Source organism: Pimephales promelas, chromosome 19 (assembly GCF_988280905.1).
Source record: "Pimephales promelas chromosome 19, fPimPro1.hap1.1, whole genome shotgun sequence".
Lineage (NCBI taxonomy): Eukaryota > Metazoa > Chordata > Actinopteri > Cypriniformes > Leuciscidae > Pimephales > Pimephales promelas.
In genome coordinates this window covers 22,506,057-22,524,147 of record NC_142787.1, presented here as the reverse complement: position 1 = coordinate 22,524,147, position 18,091 = coordinate 22,506,057, and the positions used below count along the sequence as shown (strand labels likewise).

General features: G+C 37.6%; 3 protein-coding genes across 6 annotated transcripts in view; 2 read left to right on the top strand and 1 right to left on the bottom strand.

The window, feature by feature from the left end:
* Positions 1-1,325: 1,325 nt before the first annotated feature.
* slc26a1 (solute carrier family 26 member 1) lies at positions 1,326-8,644 on the top strand. 2 transcript variants are annotated; one of them, XM_039688210.2, is made up of 4 exons: positions 1,326-1,416; positions 2,690-2,804; positions 5,461-6,102; positions 6,560-8,644. In XM_039688210.2, exons 3-4 carry the CDS (start codon positions 5,488-5,490, stop codon positions 8,075-8,077), a joined length of 2,133 nt encoding a protein of 710 aa, XP_039544144.2. In that variant the 5' UTR covers positions 1,326-1,416; positions 2,690-2,804; positions 5,461-5,487; the 3' UTR covers positions 8,078-8,644. The 2 variants fall into 2 exon arrangements, with proteins under 2 accessions (XP_039544144.2, XP_088979701.1); XM_089123575.1 differs by lacking the exon at positions 1,326-1,416 and having other exon boundaries at positions 2,671-2,804.
* An 848-nt stretch (positions 8,645-9,492) lies between these two features.
* Positions 9,493-15,180, top strand: prc2 (protein regulator of cytokinesis 2). The gene is made up of 14 exons (XM_039688328.2): positions 9,493-9,631; positions 10,101-10,233; positions 10,308-10,430; positions 10,527-10,760; positions 10,847-11,017; positions 11,135-11,284; positions 11,406-11,556; positions 12,569-12,705; positions 12,791-12,886; positions 13,045-13,191; positions 13,293-13,388; positions 13,470-13,583; positions 14,539-14,637; positions 14,842-15,180. The coding sequence occupies exons 1-14, from the start codon at positions 9,615-9,617 to the stop codon at positions 14,905-14,907; spliced, it is 1,734 nt and encodes a 577-aa protein (XP_039544262.2). The 5' UTR covers positions 9,493-9,614; the 3' UTR covers positions 14,908-15,180.
* Positions 15,181-15,550: 370 nt separating this feature from the next.
* LOC120490842 (5-hydroxytryptamine receptor 4) overlaps positions 15,551-18,091 on the bottom strand; it is an 80,576-nt gene continuing 78,035 nt past the window's right edge. For all 3 annotated transcript variants that reach the window (XM_089123576.1, XM_039688330.2, XM_039688329.2), the window contains one exon: positions 15,551-16,479. In XM_089123576.1, coding sequence (XP_088979702.1) covers positions 16,386-16,479 — 94 coding nt within the window. In that variant the 3' untranslated portion in view covers positions 15,551-16,385. The remainder of the gene's footprint in view (positions 16,480-18,091) is intronic.

The window sequence follows — 18,091 nt, the reverse complement described above, 5'->3', positions numbered from 1 at the left end:
ATTTTATGTAGATGTGTTTTTCAAAGTGAGGTCTATCAGAAGATCTATCTTTCAATGTTAATTTCAGGTATGTGTTTTGCTGAGCAGTAACACAGTTAATATACAGTCAATGCAACAATTTTAAAAGATTCAAAGAAAAAAGCATAGCCTAAATGAGAAATGTATGAACTTTAAGCATTATTACATGTTGGGTCATCCGAGGTCTTGTCAATTTATCTTCAATAGGCTAATACCCTCTGGAAAGTGTTCTTATTATGACTGTCTGCCGCTAAGTATTCTCATACCAGCTGGTGTCTTGGAGACAGAACAGACTGTCTGTACTGAGCCAAGTCTCTGCTTGAGAAAGTCAGGGTTAATGACATAAGTGGCTTTTAAAGCCTGGTGATAGGTAAACTAGAACAGCAGACTCCCGACTGAAAGTCTGATTCAGTACTCTGAAATGTAATTAAATGAATTCTAATTAAATCTAATTTCAACACAGCTCTCTCTTTTGGTTATAACATGCATCATCATGCAGCAGCTACATTGAAACATATTTAACATTACATATAAAAATAAAAAAATAATACATTTTGATAATGCCAGCCAAAAAGAACAAATTTGATAGCAAACCCTTACATTTTCAGTCATGAAAGTTCACTGAAGTGCACACATGTACACGTGTTAAAAACATTGTGTTAAAAGCAATGAGTAACTTACTAATGTCCCACCATTCATGAACATTAACAAAGTGGCAGAACGTCAGCAAATTTAAATGGCCATATACTGACCTGTTTTTAAAAGATAATTAACTTGGGCTCATGCTTTGCTTTGTTAATGCTGTGGGAAAAAATAATAATAAAAAAATTATATATATATATATATATATATACTACAGGAAAACAACCTTCAAAAGGCGTGTTAATATTAAAATTGCCTAAGACAATTAAGAGAAAGCATTAACAATCCAAAAAAATAACACAAAAATAACACGCTTCACATTTAAAATATGCTCAATGTATATATACTTTGAAGTCCTAAAGTCTGTGGTTAATGATCAGATATATTTTACATATGTATCAATACAAAGTCAAATTCCAGTGCAATTGCATAACAAAGAAAAAATAACTGTCATGTCTCATGTGGCTCTTGTCTTGTGCACTACTCAGATGCTTTCAGCTATGTATAAATTCAGTAATACTAAGAAGTGACTATGGGTGGCACTGTTTCTATGGTGATCAGCCCACAGCCCCTCCTCCTTTCTCTTCCTCTCTCACCATCTGTCTATGATTGGTTGCTGAGGGCTACGCAAGTGAAGTAACATCTCTACCCACAATCCTTTGCCCCGTTCAGTTAAGCTACTGTGCACCGGGAAATTCAGCAGTGAAGGCATGGCAAATCTATTCTCCATTCTACTCATCCGCTCATTTAATAAGGGTGAGTATTATATTCATCCTCAGTCTTTGTATGGTGGTGGGCTTCCTCTTATTCACATACTTTTTATATTAGTGTGATATCACAAGAAAATTTCATAGGAAATGTAGATAAAGCAACATCCCTCTTGCCTTTTGGCACATTCATGTCATGAAACATTTTAAGATTTTTTGACACTTTAGAAATGACACTAAACTAGTAAAACTGGATTTCCACACTCAAAATGCCCAACTACTAATAAGACAAATCACAAATAATAAGGCTTCAATGTGCCAAGAACCATATTTGAATGTTTGTCTTTGTCACTCACTCATAACATATTTCATCATAAAGTATGAGTCATTCAATTTAAAGTGGACCGAGATCTGTCACTATACAGCCTGCAATACTTGATAAAGACTATATGACTGAAATTAATAAGAGTGGATAGGACAACATTATTCTTAATGACAGAATATGTATTTGAACAAATGAATGACAGAAACTTACAGTTTGTAACATAAACTGGTTTCCTAGACAGGTCCTTGTTATTGACACAACAAACTCTCTCTCTCTCTCTCTCTCTCTCTGCTGCTTCCTGTTAGGGGTCAAGACACAATAATTGTCATTAAAAGAAATGTACATATCCACAAATATAAACTATAATTTAACTTAAAAAATATTTGATCGTATTCGATCGTATTTTCATGTTTCAATGATAAAACCCCATGTGATCCATGTGAGGTTCCATGGGACCTATCTTTTAAAAGCAGAACATTTATGATAAAATAATTTTATGAAAAAAGCACCCCCTGCAGAAATGTGTGTGTAAATCATATTTCACACATTTCTCACAGTATAATGCCATGAATCCTGGAAGTAGCATGAACAAAAGCATGCTGAGAGTAACATTTGTAGACACTACATGCCATTGCACATCTCTGCATTCCCTGAAACAAAGAGCCACTTATGAAACTTTGATTCTGTTGTTTTCTTTTCAAATTTAAAATTATATTAATACTGAAATGAGCTAAAATGTGGCTCGCGTTACAGTACTCAGTCCAATCTATAAATCATTTAACTAGTTCAAATGAAACTTTGATTCCATTAATTTCATTATTTTTCATGGAACAATCTAATGTGCGAAATGTTTTTGCTCCGTCTGATAAGAATCAGTAAAAGATTGACTTTGTGTCTTATTGCCTGGATGCTCCGCTATTAATCAATACATAACATTACAACATAGCATATGTTTAACCCAGGAGTGATGCAACACTTCCGCCTTCTGTTCCTTCAGCCTATGAAAACCCCTGACGTTGGAATGAGGGACTGCTTCAAGGTTTCTGCATACTGAAGCAGCATGGACTTGCAGCACTGCTTTTCATTTAGCAGGTGGGAGGTGGGGTAAAGAGGTCAGTGCATAAATTGGCATTCAATTTATAGCTTAATTTCTATTCTTTAAGAGACTACTTATTCAGGTGATTGTTGTATTTAATAGTTACTCATGTAGATTGTAATTCCTCTATTAAAATCAGACACATTGACCACATCAAGGACAACTGCAAAGGAAAATAAAATAGTTGTTAATGCCAGTTCAAATATAAATATATCTGCGAGCGAGCAGCGATGACGGGCCCAAGCCGTTACCTAACTATGGTGTCGCCGGCTTTGGCCATTTCATTATATAATACATATATATATATATATATATATATATATATATATATATATATATATAAATAAATACTGCAGGATATGGGAGTTTCAGACAACTGTGGACATTTATACTCTATTTTTAGGATATTTAAAATATTTCAGTTATACTACAATACTGAACAATAACTTTTATCTTACCTCTTAACAGTTGGACCAAAAAAAGTGTTCAATGAGTATACAGATTACATCTAGCCTACAGTAATTTTATACAACAGACATTTTATAAAATATATCAATTAAAAACCTAAGTCAATGTATTCGGTTTTGAAATTAGCCTAGATGTTGAAATTACATTGACTTTTTGAGATTGGCTGAATGAAAAGTGCCTATTTAAGCAAATCTGTCATTGTACTCTTTTGTTGTTGTGTTTTCCGTGACAATTGAACTCTTAATTCAAGCATTCAACCCCCGATATTGCACTAATGTGACACTAACATTACCTCCATGGTGAGGATGAGCAGAACAAAGCAAAATGTTTAGTTAATTTCTTAATTTTGGGAATTCATTTGAGTGCTCTGCGAGCGCAACCGTTATCAATGTCCGTGCGGACGTCCGTACTTTACTTTCACTTATGGTAGTGATTTAAAAGCCCTCGCTAGTGTCACACATCAATTAACCGGTGGGAAAATATCCTCACAGCCACATTCCTAATACAGTATATTTATATATAAATACAATAGCCATACCTGATAAAAAAGTTGTATGTAGCCTACTATGTTGATGATATTGTGGACACAAGAGAGTAGTATAGCCCTAAGTATGATTTTTTTGTTTTAATGCAGGCCAAACCACACAGCAGTGAAATGGTTAATCTAGCCCCCCGCCCCCAACACACACACAGAGACGGGCAGACACAGAGAGAGAAAATTACCATATTCAAAGCAAAATATCTGACTTTCTGTTGGTCTAAGCTAATGACTGTGAATTAGAAAGTTGTCCGGCTCGAGGAGAACAATATGCATACCATGTTTTGTTTCTGTAGATACAATTAATCCTTTTTGACAAAAGGTGGCGCTACTGAGCCCCCACCACGCCTGTTTCTGAAACTTTGCACGTCTACTAGCAAATAAATGAGATGTGTCTGTTGAGTTTCGTGGAATTTCAAGTATGCTAGTCTCAAAAGCATTACAAAATCCATTTACAGGTCTACATCTGCTGTGTGTTTACATTATAGTAGTGAAGTTTGAAGCAAATTGGGTAAAACGAAGAGGGTGATTTCGAAAACATTTTTAAAGTGACACACTTCCTGCTGCCAGTTGGTGGCGCTATAACTAACGTTGACTCACAATAGACATCCATAACATCGGCCTCTTACTTTGAACACACTGCTGAAGTTTCATCAAGATCAGTCAATGTACGTTGAAAGTTATAAGAACACACTTCATGTGTCCCTTATTCACCACAAATTTGTTTCCTCTCCACGGCCACACACCGTTCGAGATTTCAAAAATCCGTTCACAATTTGGAATTGTTAAGAACCACGTTAAGAACCCCAAAAGTGCCCGAAAGATTGACAAAAAAAATAAAAATAATAATAATAAATAAGAATGCTTAGGAAAAAGGGCCTTCGCCCTTTCAGGGCTAATAAACTTTATGAGACGTCATCATGGAAAATGGTCTTATCTAAGTGGCGATTTTATGACCCTCCAATAAAAAGGCAATTATGACAATAAATGCCATACATGCATAGTTCACTTTGATTCCAGACTTCATTCATTGTCAAGAGGGACAGGCACATCCAAACTTAGATGCTTGCCACATTGACATGAAGAGGATTTAATGGGACAAGGAATCAAAAAGAAATGTTTTTTCTTTGAAGTAATTAGTAATTGGACATTTTTACTCAATTGCTTTGAATAGCCCCAACCCTTTGCTTAAATCAATGTGCCACATATATCTGACCTTGTCATTTGTGGAGTGGGGGTTGTCACTTTTAACAATGATTATTAAGGGCAATGGATTTTACCATCATTGACACCATAAAAGATTTGTAAAACATAATACATACAAAATCGTAATAAAAGTTCTGGCTGAGATGTAGATAAGATGTAAGATCAAGCTTTTGTTTCTTAGTTTCGCTCTAGTCTGTAGATCAAGCAGCTAGAGGCTGTAAAAAGAGAAGCATGTGAGAATCATTTATAATGCTGTCAGTAAAACCTCTGATAATTGTGTTAACTTGTATGACTAATTATTGACTTGAAACAGCCAAAAAAGAAGAAAATGGAGGAAACTGAATTCCATTCAGACTTGTTCTAAGCATAGCGATTAATCAGTTACCCCTATTTAACAGACATCCAGTTTGATCTTTAAGGGAGATCACTTACTGATCAAAGGTCTTTGTTCCTTTTTCAGGAGCTGTGTTAAAAGCCTCATCAGTGCATGGGTCTCTCATCATTGGAAGCCATGGAGGAACTAAACTCTGTGACTGTGGGCCCACTAAAGCGCCGAGTACGACAGAGGAGAAGGATTCATGAGATTATCAAGACCAAGTTGAAGCGAAACCTCTCCTGCTCGGGACCTAAAGTGAAGAGGACTCTAACAGGCTTCTTCCCCGTAGTTAAATGGCTTCCAAAGTACAAGGTAAAGGAATATATATGGGGTGATCTGATGTCTGGGCTCATAGTTGGCATAATACTGATTCCTCAAGCCATTGCATACTGCCTACTGGCCGGCTTGGACCCTATCTATGGCTTGTACACATCATTTTTTGCAAACATCATATACTTCTTCATGGGGACGTCAAGACATGTTTCTGTGGGCATCTTCAGCCTCATGAGTCTGATGATTGGACAAGTTGTGGACCGAGAGGTTTACCTTGCAGGCTTTGATTTGAATGAAGACAATACAAAAAATGCACTTGGGTTAAATGGCACTGGGGAAACCAACAGCACTGTTGTCAACTTGAAGATCATGGCACTGAATATGGAATGTGGAAAAGAATGCTACGCCATTAGCATTGCCACAGCTTTAACATTCCTTGCTGGAGTCTACCAGGTACGTACATATTCTGGCAACGTCTAAGAAATTTGCTAAATGTACTTTATGATTCCAAAAATGTGTTGTAAAGTAGTAAAATGTTTCCATTTAAATACATGTGAGTAGATATATCTTAATAATTATTTAAAAAAAATAAATAAGGAAAATGGCGTCAAAAAGTGGGAGCACTCTGATACTTTAAGAGAGAAAATGTATTTCTTTACAAATATATAATATTAATAATCCTAATAATGACATCTTTCAGATGAATAATATGAATTATATTTACATTTTTACTTCATGCCCCCCAAAAATATCCACATACAGAAGTTTAAAAAGCTCATTATAAAAGAGGCGTATTCAAGTCATTGTACATACAAACTGTACCTTTTTTTAACTTCTAAATGAATACATTAGAAAAAAAAAATCTATTGTCATGTCATTGACCTGAAGGTGTATTGTATTTTCTCCTCAGGTGTTGATGGCTGTCCTGAGGCTTGGGTTTGTCTCTGTTTATCTCTCTGCTCCTATGCTCGATGGCTTTGCTACTGGGGCATCTTGCACTATCCTCACTGTTCAGGCAAAGTACCTGCTAGGCCTTAAGATCCCTCGACACCAAGGCTATGGGACAGTAGTGGTCACCTGGATCAACATCTTCAAGAACATCCACCAAACCAACTTCTGTGACTTAATAACAAGTGCCATTTGCATCATAGTGCTGGTTGCAGGAAAAGAGATCCAGGATCGCTACAAAGACCGTTTGAAGATACCACTGCCCACAGAACTGGTGGTAGTGGCAGTTGCCACGATAGTTTCCCATTTTGCTGATTTAAACGGGCAGTTTAGCTCCAGTATCTCAGGTGCCATTCCAACTGGTTTCATTCCTCCAAAGGTACCAAGCGTTGAACTGATGCCCCGGGTAGCATTTGATGCCATTCCATTAGCTGTCATCAGTTTCGCGTTTACTGTTTCTCTATCCGAGATGTTTGCTAAAAAGAACGGCTACACGGTTAGGCCCAACCAAGAAATGATAGCAATTGGGTTCTGCAATATAATTCCTTCATTTTTCCATTCTTTCACTACAAGTGCCGCCCTTGCGAAAACTATGGTGAAGGACTCAACAGGTTGCCAGACTCAGGTCTCCAGCGTAGTGAGTGCCTTAGTGGTTCTTCTAGTCCTCCTCTTCTTTGCACCATTTTTCTACGCCCTGCAGAAATGTGTCCTCGCCTGCATCATCATCATCAGTCTGCGGGGCGCCCTGCGAAAATTTCGGGACGTCCCTAAACAGTGGCGTGAGAGCAAGATTGAGGCGATTGTCTGGTTGTTGACCATGAGCTCAACTGCTCTAATAAGCGTGGAGCTTGGATTGCTGATCGGAGTGGTCTTCTCTATGATCTGTGTGGTGGTCCAGACTCAGAATCCTAAGGTTTCATTACTGGGACAAATTGAACAAACCAGTGACTACGAGGACATGGAAGAGTATGATAATCTCACGCCTATTCCAAAAGTGAAGATCTTTCGTTTTCAGGCACCTCTTTTCTACGCCAACAAGGACTTCTTTTTAAAGTCTTTATATAAAGCAACTGATCTTGAGCCATTCCTTGAAATAACCCGCAGGAAAAAACTGGAGAAAAAAGCTAGAGAAAAAGCTGTGAAGAAGACTGGTAGCGTAGATCAAACAAATGGAGATGCAAGTGTAAGCTTGATATCAAAAGACTTAGATTTTCATACAATCATCTTGGATTGCTCCTGCATCTCCATAATAGACACAACAGGAGTGAGCACCTTCAAAGCGGTTTTAAAAGACTATAAAGAAGTTGGCGTCAATGTAATTCTAGCTTGCTGCAACACAACCATAATAGATTCTTTAAGTAGAGGCTCTTTTTTTGGGGCTGGTGACAAAGACATGGAAAGACTGTCATTTCATACTATCCAGAGTGCTGTTCGTTTTGCTACTGGTACGACACAACCGGTTAATGACTCATCTGTGTGATGTGTCCACACATGGGCTTCAAGAGCTAAAAAAAAACGGTGCTTCTATTAAACATTTGAAACATGAAATTCAAGTCCTGAAAAATGATCTCATGTTGAAGTTTATGAAAGCATCAATTGATGGCACAAAAATTCCACTCCTGTTTGAATATGAATACTATTCTGAATATTGTGCTACTGTACAAACTCAGGAGTTATGATTTTACACTGTAAGCCAAAATTGCATATGTCTCATAATTATTTTATTTATACTATTATTTTACTTAAAAAATTAGCAACAAGTAGCAAATGACAATTTTGTGATATATTTCTAATGACAAACTAATCCCTCAAAAATAAGTGTAATATTAATACCATTTTACATTTTAAATATATGCTATGTAATATTCTTTGTGGTTGGTGCAAAACTTGCCATTAACTGCCAGAAACAAACTTATGACATCAATAAACACAGAACCATGAGAAGGCAATACAGATTTGTGAATTTAAGTGATTTTAATACTACTGTATTTTATATGTGAACATGTTTTTTGGGGGGAGGGGAAATAAAAGTAAATGATGATTTTCACCTGGAGAAGTGATTATATTTTAAACCTGTGTCAACTATTATTTGAACTCCACCGTTTGGATACACTTGCTGCGTCAAGGTTACTTGTATTTAACTTCATATGTGTATGAATGATGCCTTGAGAGGAGAGACGGAACAGGAATCCCCTGATAAAAACTGTATAAAACCACATATTATTATTTTTTGCATATTTTGTAAGGTGGTCTTTGTAAAAACATGTTAATTTTAGCTACTTTATGCTATTGTGCCTCTTGTTTTCAGTTAACATTGTACTATTGTTTAAAAAAATGTTAGAGATAAAACATTAAAATTTGGACGCCCTGCAGAAGTAGGCCTGGCTTAAAACCCCAATTGCCAATGTTGTGGCCAAGAAACCCACACAAAAGTGGAATTACAATACAGCTTAGGCTACTGTACCTGATTTGAAGACTCTCCACAGATTGCAGATTTTGTGGTTTGTTGGCCAATGGCCACATGGCCGCATGGTTCATCGTTTGTTCGGTTCTTTTACAACAAATGTGTAGTTTCGTATCAATGTGTAACGTTAGTGGACCAAAGGTCCACATATTATCTGAAGGTTATTCCAAAAGAATGTTTGTTAACATCATAAAGGTTGTAACGAAAACGAAACAAACAAAAAAATGAGTGGAGCAAAGGTCCACAGGTTATCTGAAGGCTATTCCAATATTTCATCAAGCTAACATTCAAAAGGTTGTGACAAAAAGTACGGAATGCGTTTGATAAGAAAACCATTCCGCCCCAGGACGCAAAGTGGCGCACTACTAAAGACGCAATATGGGTCTCTTGTCTTGTCACGCTGAATCCACTGAAGAAGACAAAAAGACGTCACGTCAGTTGCGATTCAAAATTTACCGCTCACGGGCTGCGGGGAGAGACGACTGTCGTTTATTTTTATACGTAATATTATATTTAGTTTAACGACGGAGTTGTGCGTTAATACGGTACAACCATGTCTTGTCGAAGAAGGTAAGTGTGTATTCACGGAGACAGTTAAACATCGCGTGATTAAATTATATTATAATCTGACATTTGCTGTGGTTGGCAGTGGCAACATTGAACATAAAACACATGTTTGGTAACCTTAACTTGCATACATTAACTTTACCTACCTAACTACTACATGCATTTTGGTGATCCAGCGAGTTTTATTGAAGCTTTAAAAAAAATGTTGGTGTTAATGTAACAGTGTTGAATGTTTAGTTTAGCCAAGAAAATATGATAATAAATAATAAACATTCTGTCATCATTTGCTCACCTTCATATTGTTCCAAAACTGTAAAATTCTTCTGTTGAACACAAAAGGAGATCATTCACTGTCATTATTTTGCAAAAACATAAAAATGATAGTGCATTGATAATGAGGCTGTCAGTCACAAACCTCAAAACCCTTCAATATTAATTTAATCTAATTCATTTGCTTTTTTTTCATGAGCAGTGAGGCTCTGGCATTCTCTCTTGTGACTGAGATCAATCATGCGATGGCCAGGCTTGTAGACATATGGGACAGCATCGGCATCATGGAAGAACAGAGAGTGGAGCGAATGCAAACTGTGAAAAAGCATATTGATGTAAGCCTTTGCATACATCAAATCCCTCATATATTTAGGCGTTATACTTACTTTTAATTATACATGTTCTTTAGGGGCTTTTACATTCCATGATCATGGAGGAAGAGGCCTTAAGACGTCGCATTAGAACTGACATCATTACTTCCCAGAAACAATTGGACACCCTGTGCTTGGAACTGACAGTTGACCCGTACAAAGTAAGAGCTGTGAAATATTCTTTCTTTTCAGACTTTGTATGCTATCCATGGAAAGGTCCTGTTTTTCTTTTATTATCCTGCAATTTTTTTATATAGTTTGAGGAAGATCTTACAGTTCTGCAGTTGGAGAAGAACCTGCGGTGCCGTGTGGAGTCTCTTCTAAAGGAGAAGAATGAACGTTTGAGTGACCTGAGCGATTTGAAGAAGCAGGACGAGGAGTTGTGCGTGACTCTGTGTGCTACCCCATACTACATTCCTTCGGGAAGTGTGCCCTCTCGAACCCAGCTGCAGGAACTCCGGGAGCATGTGGAGAAACTTGGCAAAGAAAAAGTATGTATCCTTTCTCTTTTTGAAAGTGTTTTGAACACGCATGAGTTTCTGTCCTGGATGCTTTTATTTTAGCTCTGTGTTTGTAGGAGAGCAGGGTGAAGGTATTCTCTGGGCTCAGGGAGGACATCAGGACTGTAATGGACGAGATGGGACACGAACCAGAGAGCAGTCTGGAACGGGAGTCCATATGCCCCGACACTGACATTTTTCTGCTCACGCATGACAATATCAAAGCCTTGAAACTGCTGCTCAGCCAGGTGCAACACTTTAATCATTTTATTTAAAAAAAGTTATCTGATTTGGATGGGTAGAAGATATGGATACCATATCTTGCATTTTCATTGCAATTGAATGAATATTTATTCCACACACAGCTTGAAATGAAGAAGGAATCCTTGATTTCAGCTCGTGACAAACTCAAGGAGCGAGCCACGAGCCTGTGGAATCGTCTGAGTTGTCCTGAGCCGGAAGGCGAGGTGTTCCGAGAGGCTGCGATGAGCACTCTCTCTGATGATATCAGGCGGGTAAGAGCTTTTCCATCTAAACCACAGGATGTCATTTCAGAGCACTAGAACCCTGTCGTAGATCTTAACTCTCCTTGTGGTTTACCAACAAATGCTAATGGGAGTGCATTTCCTCTTCCAGTGGCAGGGCTGTGTGGAACATCTAGAGAAACTGCAAATGACCCGACTAGAGGAGGTGGTTGATAAGGTCCGACAGGAACTTGTGGTTCTATGGGACAAATGCATGTGTGGACCAGAACAGAGAGAGCTGTTCAATGTTCACTTCTGTGATGGTAAGTTACCCAGAAATTAAAAGCAGTTAAGTCATTTAAATATTTAAAGCAATAGTTCAACCAAAAATAAAATTATTTCTGTTATCATTTACTCACCCTCACACATTCCAGATCTGTATGAATTTCTTTCCTCTGCTAACCACAAAAGAAGATATTTTGAAGAATATCGGTAACCAAACAATTTTTTTTTTGTCAATGTCAGTGGGGCCTTGGGTCTGTTTTGTTGCCCATATTCTTCAAAATATCTTCTTTTGTGTTTAGCAGAGGAAAGAAATCCATACAAGTTTAGAACAACATGAGGGTAAGTAAATTATGACTAATTATGATAAATTATGAATTTTCAATTTTGGATGAACTATCCCTTTAAAGATACGCTATTACCCATTTTCCAACAGTACGGTTCACAATTCTGGAGCCAGAGCCTGTTGTGAACCGGCCATGTGTTTCCACAGACTTGAGGAATGAACGCTGACGTAATGCAGCTATGTGTTGTTTTTAACTAGCCTTAAAAAAAACATTGCTCGTCCCGGTGTTTCTGCAGGCAGGGCTGCACTTCTGTTTTGCTGACAACAGTACAGGGAGTGATTCTAGAAAACTGGCAGCTCACATAATCCGGTGGTACTCTCATCTGTCCTTTTTGGAAATAAACTAACACCTTTAAGTTGAAAACACTGTTGATTCTCGTTTAATTACGAGACCTGTCGCGTTATTTTTTACCAACAGACTCTACTCTTTTCTGCATTTTTTTTTTCTTTTCGCAATTTCACACCTAGTCTAAAATATTGACACTAATATTTAAATAGTTTGACTCAATATTTAAATGGTTAATTTTGAAAAAGAAAGTAACAATCAGTTTAGCTTTAATTCCTAGCTTTTCCCAGCAAATTAATTTGAATTAATTCATTACCATTTTATGGAAATAGTTTAAATATTGTAAAGATTACCAACCCTATTTAAGATCATTGACTCCTTGCTAATGGAAAAAGGCTTTAACTTCTTTCTGGTTGAACAGATCACTATACCGAGGAACTGCTGGCCCTCCATGACGAGGAGCTGCTGAGAATGATGGCTTTCTATGAGGCAGCACAACCCATACTGGAGGACCTAGAGAAATGGAAGAGGAACTGGGCTCTCTTTCAAGAGTTTGAGGTTCTCTCTAGTCCCGTGCTTACAGTCAACTCAACCTTATGTGGTTTCACACGTGTCATGTTGTTCTATGCGTTTCACTTACCAGAGAAAGGCTGCGGATCCAAATCGCTTCAGTAACAGAGGAGGGTCTTTGCTCAAAGAGAGTAAGGACAGGGCCAAAGTGCAGAAACTGCTCCCAAAGGTACTTGCAAAAGAAAAAAAAAATTGCAACCAAAATAATTTAATTTTATAAAATTCATGATTTTATTTTTGGGTGACCTATTCCTATTGTAAACAAGTTGTGGCTGTGAACAACAACAAAAAAATTGTCAATTTACCTGTGTATTTCTACATATACAGCTGGAAGAAGAGTTGAGAGTCCGTGTGGAAGAATGGGAAAAGAATAAGGGGTCTTTCTTCCTTGTGCAAGGTCAAAGGATCATGGATTTCATCTCCAGCCAGTGGGAAGAGTATCGCTTGCAGAAAGATAAGGAGAAGAATGAACGGGCGAGTTTCACTTTATGGGTGTTTAAAATATCAGATGGTGTGCAATTTAGTAGTAAATACTTAGTGACATTACACTAACCAGGATGATTCTTGCTTTCCAGATGACAAAGAAAACCGAAGTCCCTCAGTTTAAAACGCCAACAAAGAGAGCCCTCGGAGTAACATATACCACCCCCACCCCTAACAAAATTAAAAAGGTACTCATTTACTCACTGAGAATGTTTTGTGCAAAAACAAGCATTTTATCAAAACACATGTTCCTCTTTCAATTGTTTCAGACATCCAATCAGCTGGCACCTCGCACTGCCACTGTTAACAGTATCAGTAGCAGCAACAGCTGCTCATCTACCACGTTTCTGTGTGTGCCAGGAAGGCCTCAACTCTCTGCCAAGGTGAAAATCCCTGGTCGGGGCAATCAAAACTCAACTCTGTGATCAAAGCTTTTGGCTTGAGATCAGTCCAAAAAAAAATTGTGGTTAGATTTATAGGGTTAGGTCACCCAAAAATCTGACTTTCACTCATCTTTGGAACACAAATTCAGATATTTTTATGAATTCTTGAGAGCTTTCTGTCCCTCCATTGACTATACAACTACTACTGTGATGCTTCAAAAAGTTCATAAAGAGATCGTATAACTAATCCATATGAATTGAGCAGTTTAGTCCAAATTTTCTGAATAGACACAATCACTTTATATGATGAACAGATTGAATTTAGGCTTTTATCCACATAAACAAAGCTTAACCAAACCTGCTTTACCTTAGAGAACAAACCTTTTGCGGAATCTCAAATGTGCTGCGCAACACGAGAATGAATCTCATTGGTTCTCGCACGTCAAGCGAACATGCTTGAGCTTCCTTTTACCACAACTGAAATGTGAGCTGATGACTGTATATATGTAAATAAAAGCCTACATTCGTCATATAAAGCGATCGTCTCTTCAGAAAATTTCATCTAAACTGCTCAATTCATATGGATTAGTTTTTCAATCTCTTTCTGAATTTTTTGAATCATCAAAGTGTTAGATGTGTAGCTGTCAATAGAGGGACAGAAATCGCTCTGATTTCATCCAAAAGATCTTCATTTGTGTTCTGAAAATGAACGAAAGTCTTACAGGTTTGGAATGACATAAGGACAATTGAGTAAATGATAATTTAAGTTTAGTGCTAAAACAAAGATGTTCCCTCCGCTAACACTAGATGTCACTGTTGGATCAACAAAAATCAGTACTCTGTAAAGCTTTGTAAATCAAGTCCCATCTTCTTTAGTATGTTGTTGGCAGCGTCTTTACACTGAAGATCAATGATGATGCTTAATTTTTGTGTGGTTTTGTCTTTGGTCTAACAGAGGAGCAAGACAACAGAGGCCAGCTCTGGCCCACGCGTGCCACTGCTGGAGTGCAACAGTGACAAGAAACTGGTTCCAATAAGCTACTCAGCCTTTACCGTAAGACTAATCACTCGGTTCTAGACCACTTACCCGGATGTATATTAACTCCAAATGGAGCATCAGTGATAGGAAGGATGCTCATTTGTGACCGCTAATTCCCCTGAGGGAGATCATTAACATTTTAAGACCCACACATAATAATGATTCGGTGTCCAGCTCGTAAAAATGTGTTAACAAATGTCGTCTTGTTTTCTATTACAGAGCGAGCTCTCCAAGAAAGCCAACAGTGATGCTTTTCTCAATTCCACCGTTAGAGAAATGCTATAAATGATCTGTCACCATTGTTTTATTATTTATTTTTTTATAAAGTTTAAGTCATGATTACAAACTGTACAGGATTAAACTATTCTCAGGTGTTTGTCTTATTTACATTTTACCAGTGCAGTGACTTCAACTTATTTTGTTTTAAAAGGCACTATTATATGTATATTTTTATATTGCTTTAATTGTCATTTGTTTACCTATTTAGTTGGATTGTGTATATATTAGCTCATAAAAGGTCAGTTATTTCCTTTTTTTTAATAAAATGCTTCTTTGAATAATTTTCGTTCTGATTTCTGCCTTGGAGAGCATAAGAAACTAAACATTTTACTGACCACAAACTTTTCAATGGTAATGTGTATTGTGAGTGGATGTCAACGCAGTGCTTCTGAGATCTTAGCATTATTATATATCATCAGATTGATTGTCACTGGCACAGCATAAACATCTGTTGTGTGCCTTAACTTCACATTTGTAATCATCTTCACATTTGTTTTGCAAATGGATAGTAATTTCAATTTTTGATGATTGAGTTTGAATTTGAGTGGCACTAAATACCCCGACATGTAATTGGCTCATTTGGGCAAAACAATGTAATGGCCTGATCAAGCTAATGCTTTCAAGACCATATGAAGCATTACACAATTAAAATATTCCTCACCATTTAGCCGTCTACGAGGACCCTCCATCAAGCCGTCTGGAGCACAATGGAAAGAACAATGGCAAATCAATCAAACGGATGCTTTTATGTAATGGATGAGAAGTGCTAAACCGATGCAGTACGATTAACAACAGAGTTATGTAGTTAACTTTGTTTTTATATTCATCTTCCAGATACACTGTACATTAAATTCAATTCGATTACACAATGATACAATAAAAGTACAAATGTCACACAGTGACAAGCCACTGCTTCTTTCCACAGAAGTCAAAACTACGTGTACAATATAAATACCTTGATAAATTACAGAGGGAGTGTCATCTCGTTATGATGAGCGTTTGAGGTTCACTGTATGCAAGAATAACCACATGCTTAATGACAGGCCGCTTTTACCTGTCTGCTGAGCAATATATATATTTTTAGAGAGAGAGCCTTTAAAGACAAAGCAGACGTATATGCTTCTAATTTGAAAGATTAGAACTACATAAACGAGCAGTAAGCTGACAACCCCATATAACTTGAAAAATATTCAAGGGGATAAAGATCTCTGTATAGTGCAGTTTTCTTTACCTTTAGTTTTTTGTTTCAAACTTTAAATTCCTGGGCATATTATCTTCTTGCTTTCGTCAGATAAAATGTCTGCATGCTAACATCACACTGTAGAAGTTCTGCCAAACAGGCCTATGAACATTATTTGATTCGTCATATATCACTGAAAGCAAAAACCCATCAAAAAGCTAACTGCAATGAAGTCTCTTGATTTGACACATATTTTCTATGTAAGCGGTTGTATGTTTTCATTTGCAGGTTTTTGAACTCTTGGCTATGATGCACCAACAGACTCCTGTGATTCCAGCTCACTCGACAAAAATCGGTTGGAATTGTTGCTGTATCTTCGGCTTTGAAGAAATGACAATCTGAAGATAAAAAAAAAATACATACATTTGATATTTTGCTTGGTAGGCCAATAAGCTTTCTTGAAAAAAGTGCAGGTAAAGCAGTTTTTTTTTATCTTAACTGAATAGCTTCGGAGTTATTGCAATGGTTATATGACTATTATCGGGTTGAATGATGGGCGTCTCGCCCCCGCACACTTGCAACTGATCCGGCGGGCCGCCGGCCGCAGCATCAGGAAGTGTCGCGTGATATCAGGTCTCGCGATGTAACGAATTGCTTTACGGCAAGGAAGATCTACTAAAATAAACATCAAACAGAAATAACCCAGTGTTCATGCGGTGTTCGAGGCGCATACAATACAGACTGCCGACAGTTCACAATGACAGGGCCACACCTTATTTCCACTCGTTACAGCTTCCATCCTACTGAACAGGTACCGATATACAGGGGGAGGGGATCAGCCCGTGAGTGCAGAGACATCTCTGCGTGAGTGCTATTTACGACAGTACAAGTACTCCACAGCGACTCTAGGGGTCACAGTTTGACAAAAACCGAAATCCTGCATAGTGCTGCTTTAAGAGCCAAAAAGAAATCACTTTCACAATGCTTGAGTTACAGTTGCCATCTACACCCGTTTCACACATACTCAGTTGGCAGTGCGTAACTGCGTATGCGGTGCATATTTTTTCCGTACCCTAGCATTATTACTCCAAGTCTTCAGTGTTACATGATCCCTCAGAAATCATTCTAATGTTGATTTTGCTGCTCAAGAAGCATTTCTTATTATCATCAATGTTGAACATCAATGCAATTTAAAAGCGAAAGAAATACATTTATTTTTCTTTTTTTAAGATTCTTTGATGAATAGAAAGCAAAGCAAAGAAAAATCAGCATTTATTAAGTCTCTGGTAAGACTATAAATGTATTTAGAATCACCTTTGATTCATTAAATGTGTACTTCCTGAATAAAAGTATATTTTATCCATAAGTATTACATGTCGACTTCTGCTACAGCCCACATTTCTATATTCTAAATTGACACCTGGTTTGTAAACCCCCTGAAGTTGCAGACATCAAAATTTGAAACTGCAATTTGCATAGTCAGTAATCAGACCACAGCTAAAAGCTAATTTCTGGCACTGGTTTGCAAATGTTACATATCCTTATATTCACAGGCCTTATGGCCTATGTGACCCCTCCACTTTTAAGTTGTTCCTACATCTCCATTTGAATGACTGTTGCTGCTTAGTGATAAAAAATAAACCATCATCACGGAGAAGCAGAATGTGGGACAGAAACTCTAAAACTAGCACTTGATCTGCATTATCTCACGACTACAGCAGGTTTCAGTGAACCTGAGCTCACTGCAGATCTTCCAAGGATGAAACTTTGCACATCCACACATTATCATGCATTTAAGCAAAGCACTTAAAAAAACAACAACCCTCTTTTAGCATGGACAGCATCATGAGTGTCACTACCCATTTGTCTTGCATGAACGGGGCTCCACAGGGTTCTGTCCTCAGCATGTTCTATCCTCAGCATTCAACCATGATACAGCACAACAACAGCTGTTTGGTGGAGCGAAACAGCTCAAAGAATGTGTTTTGGGTTCAAGTATGCTAGCTAGGG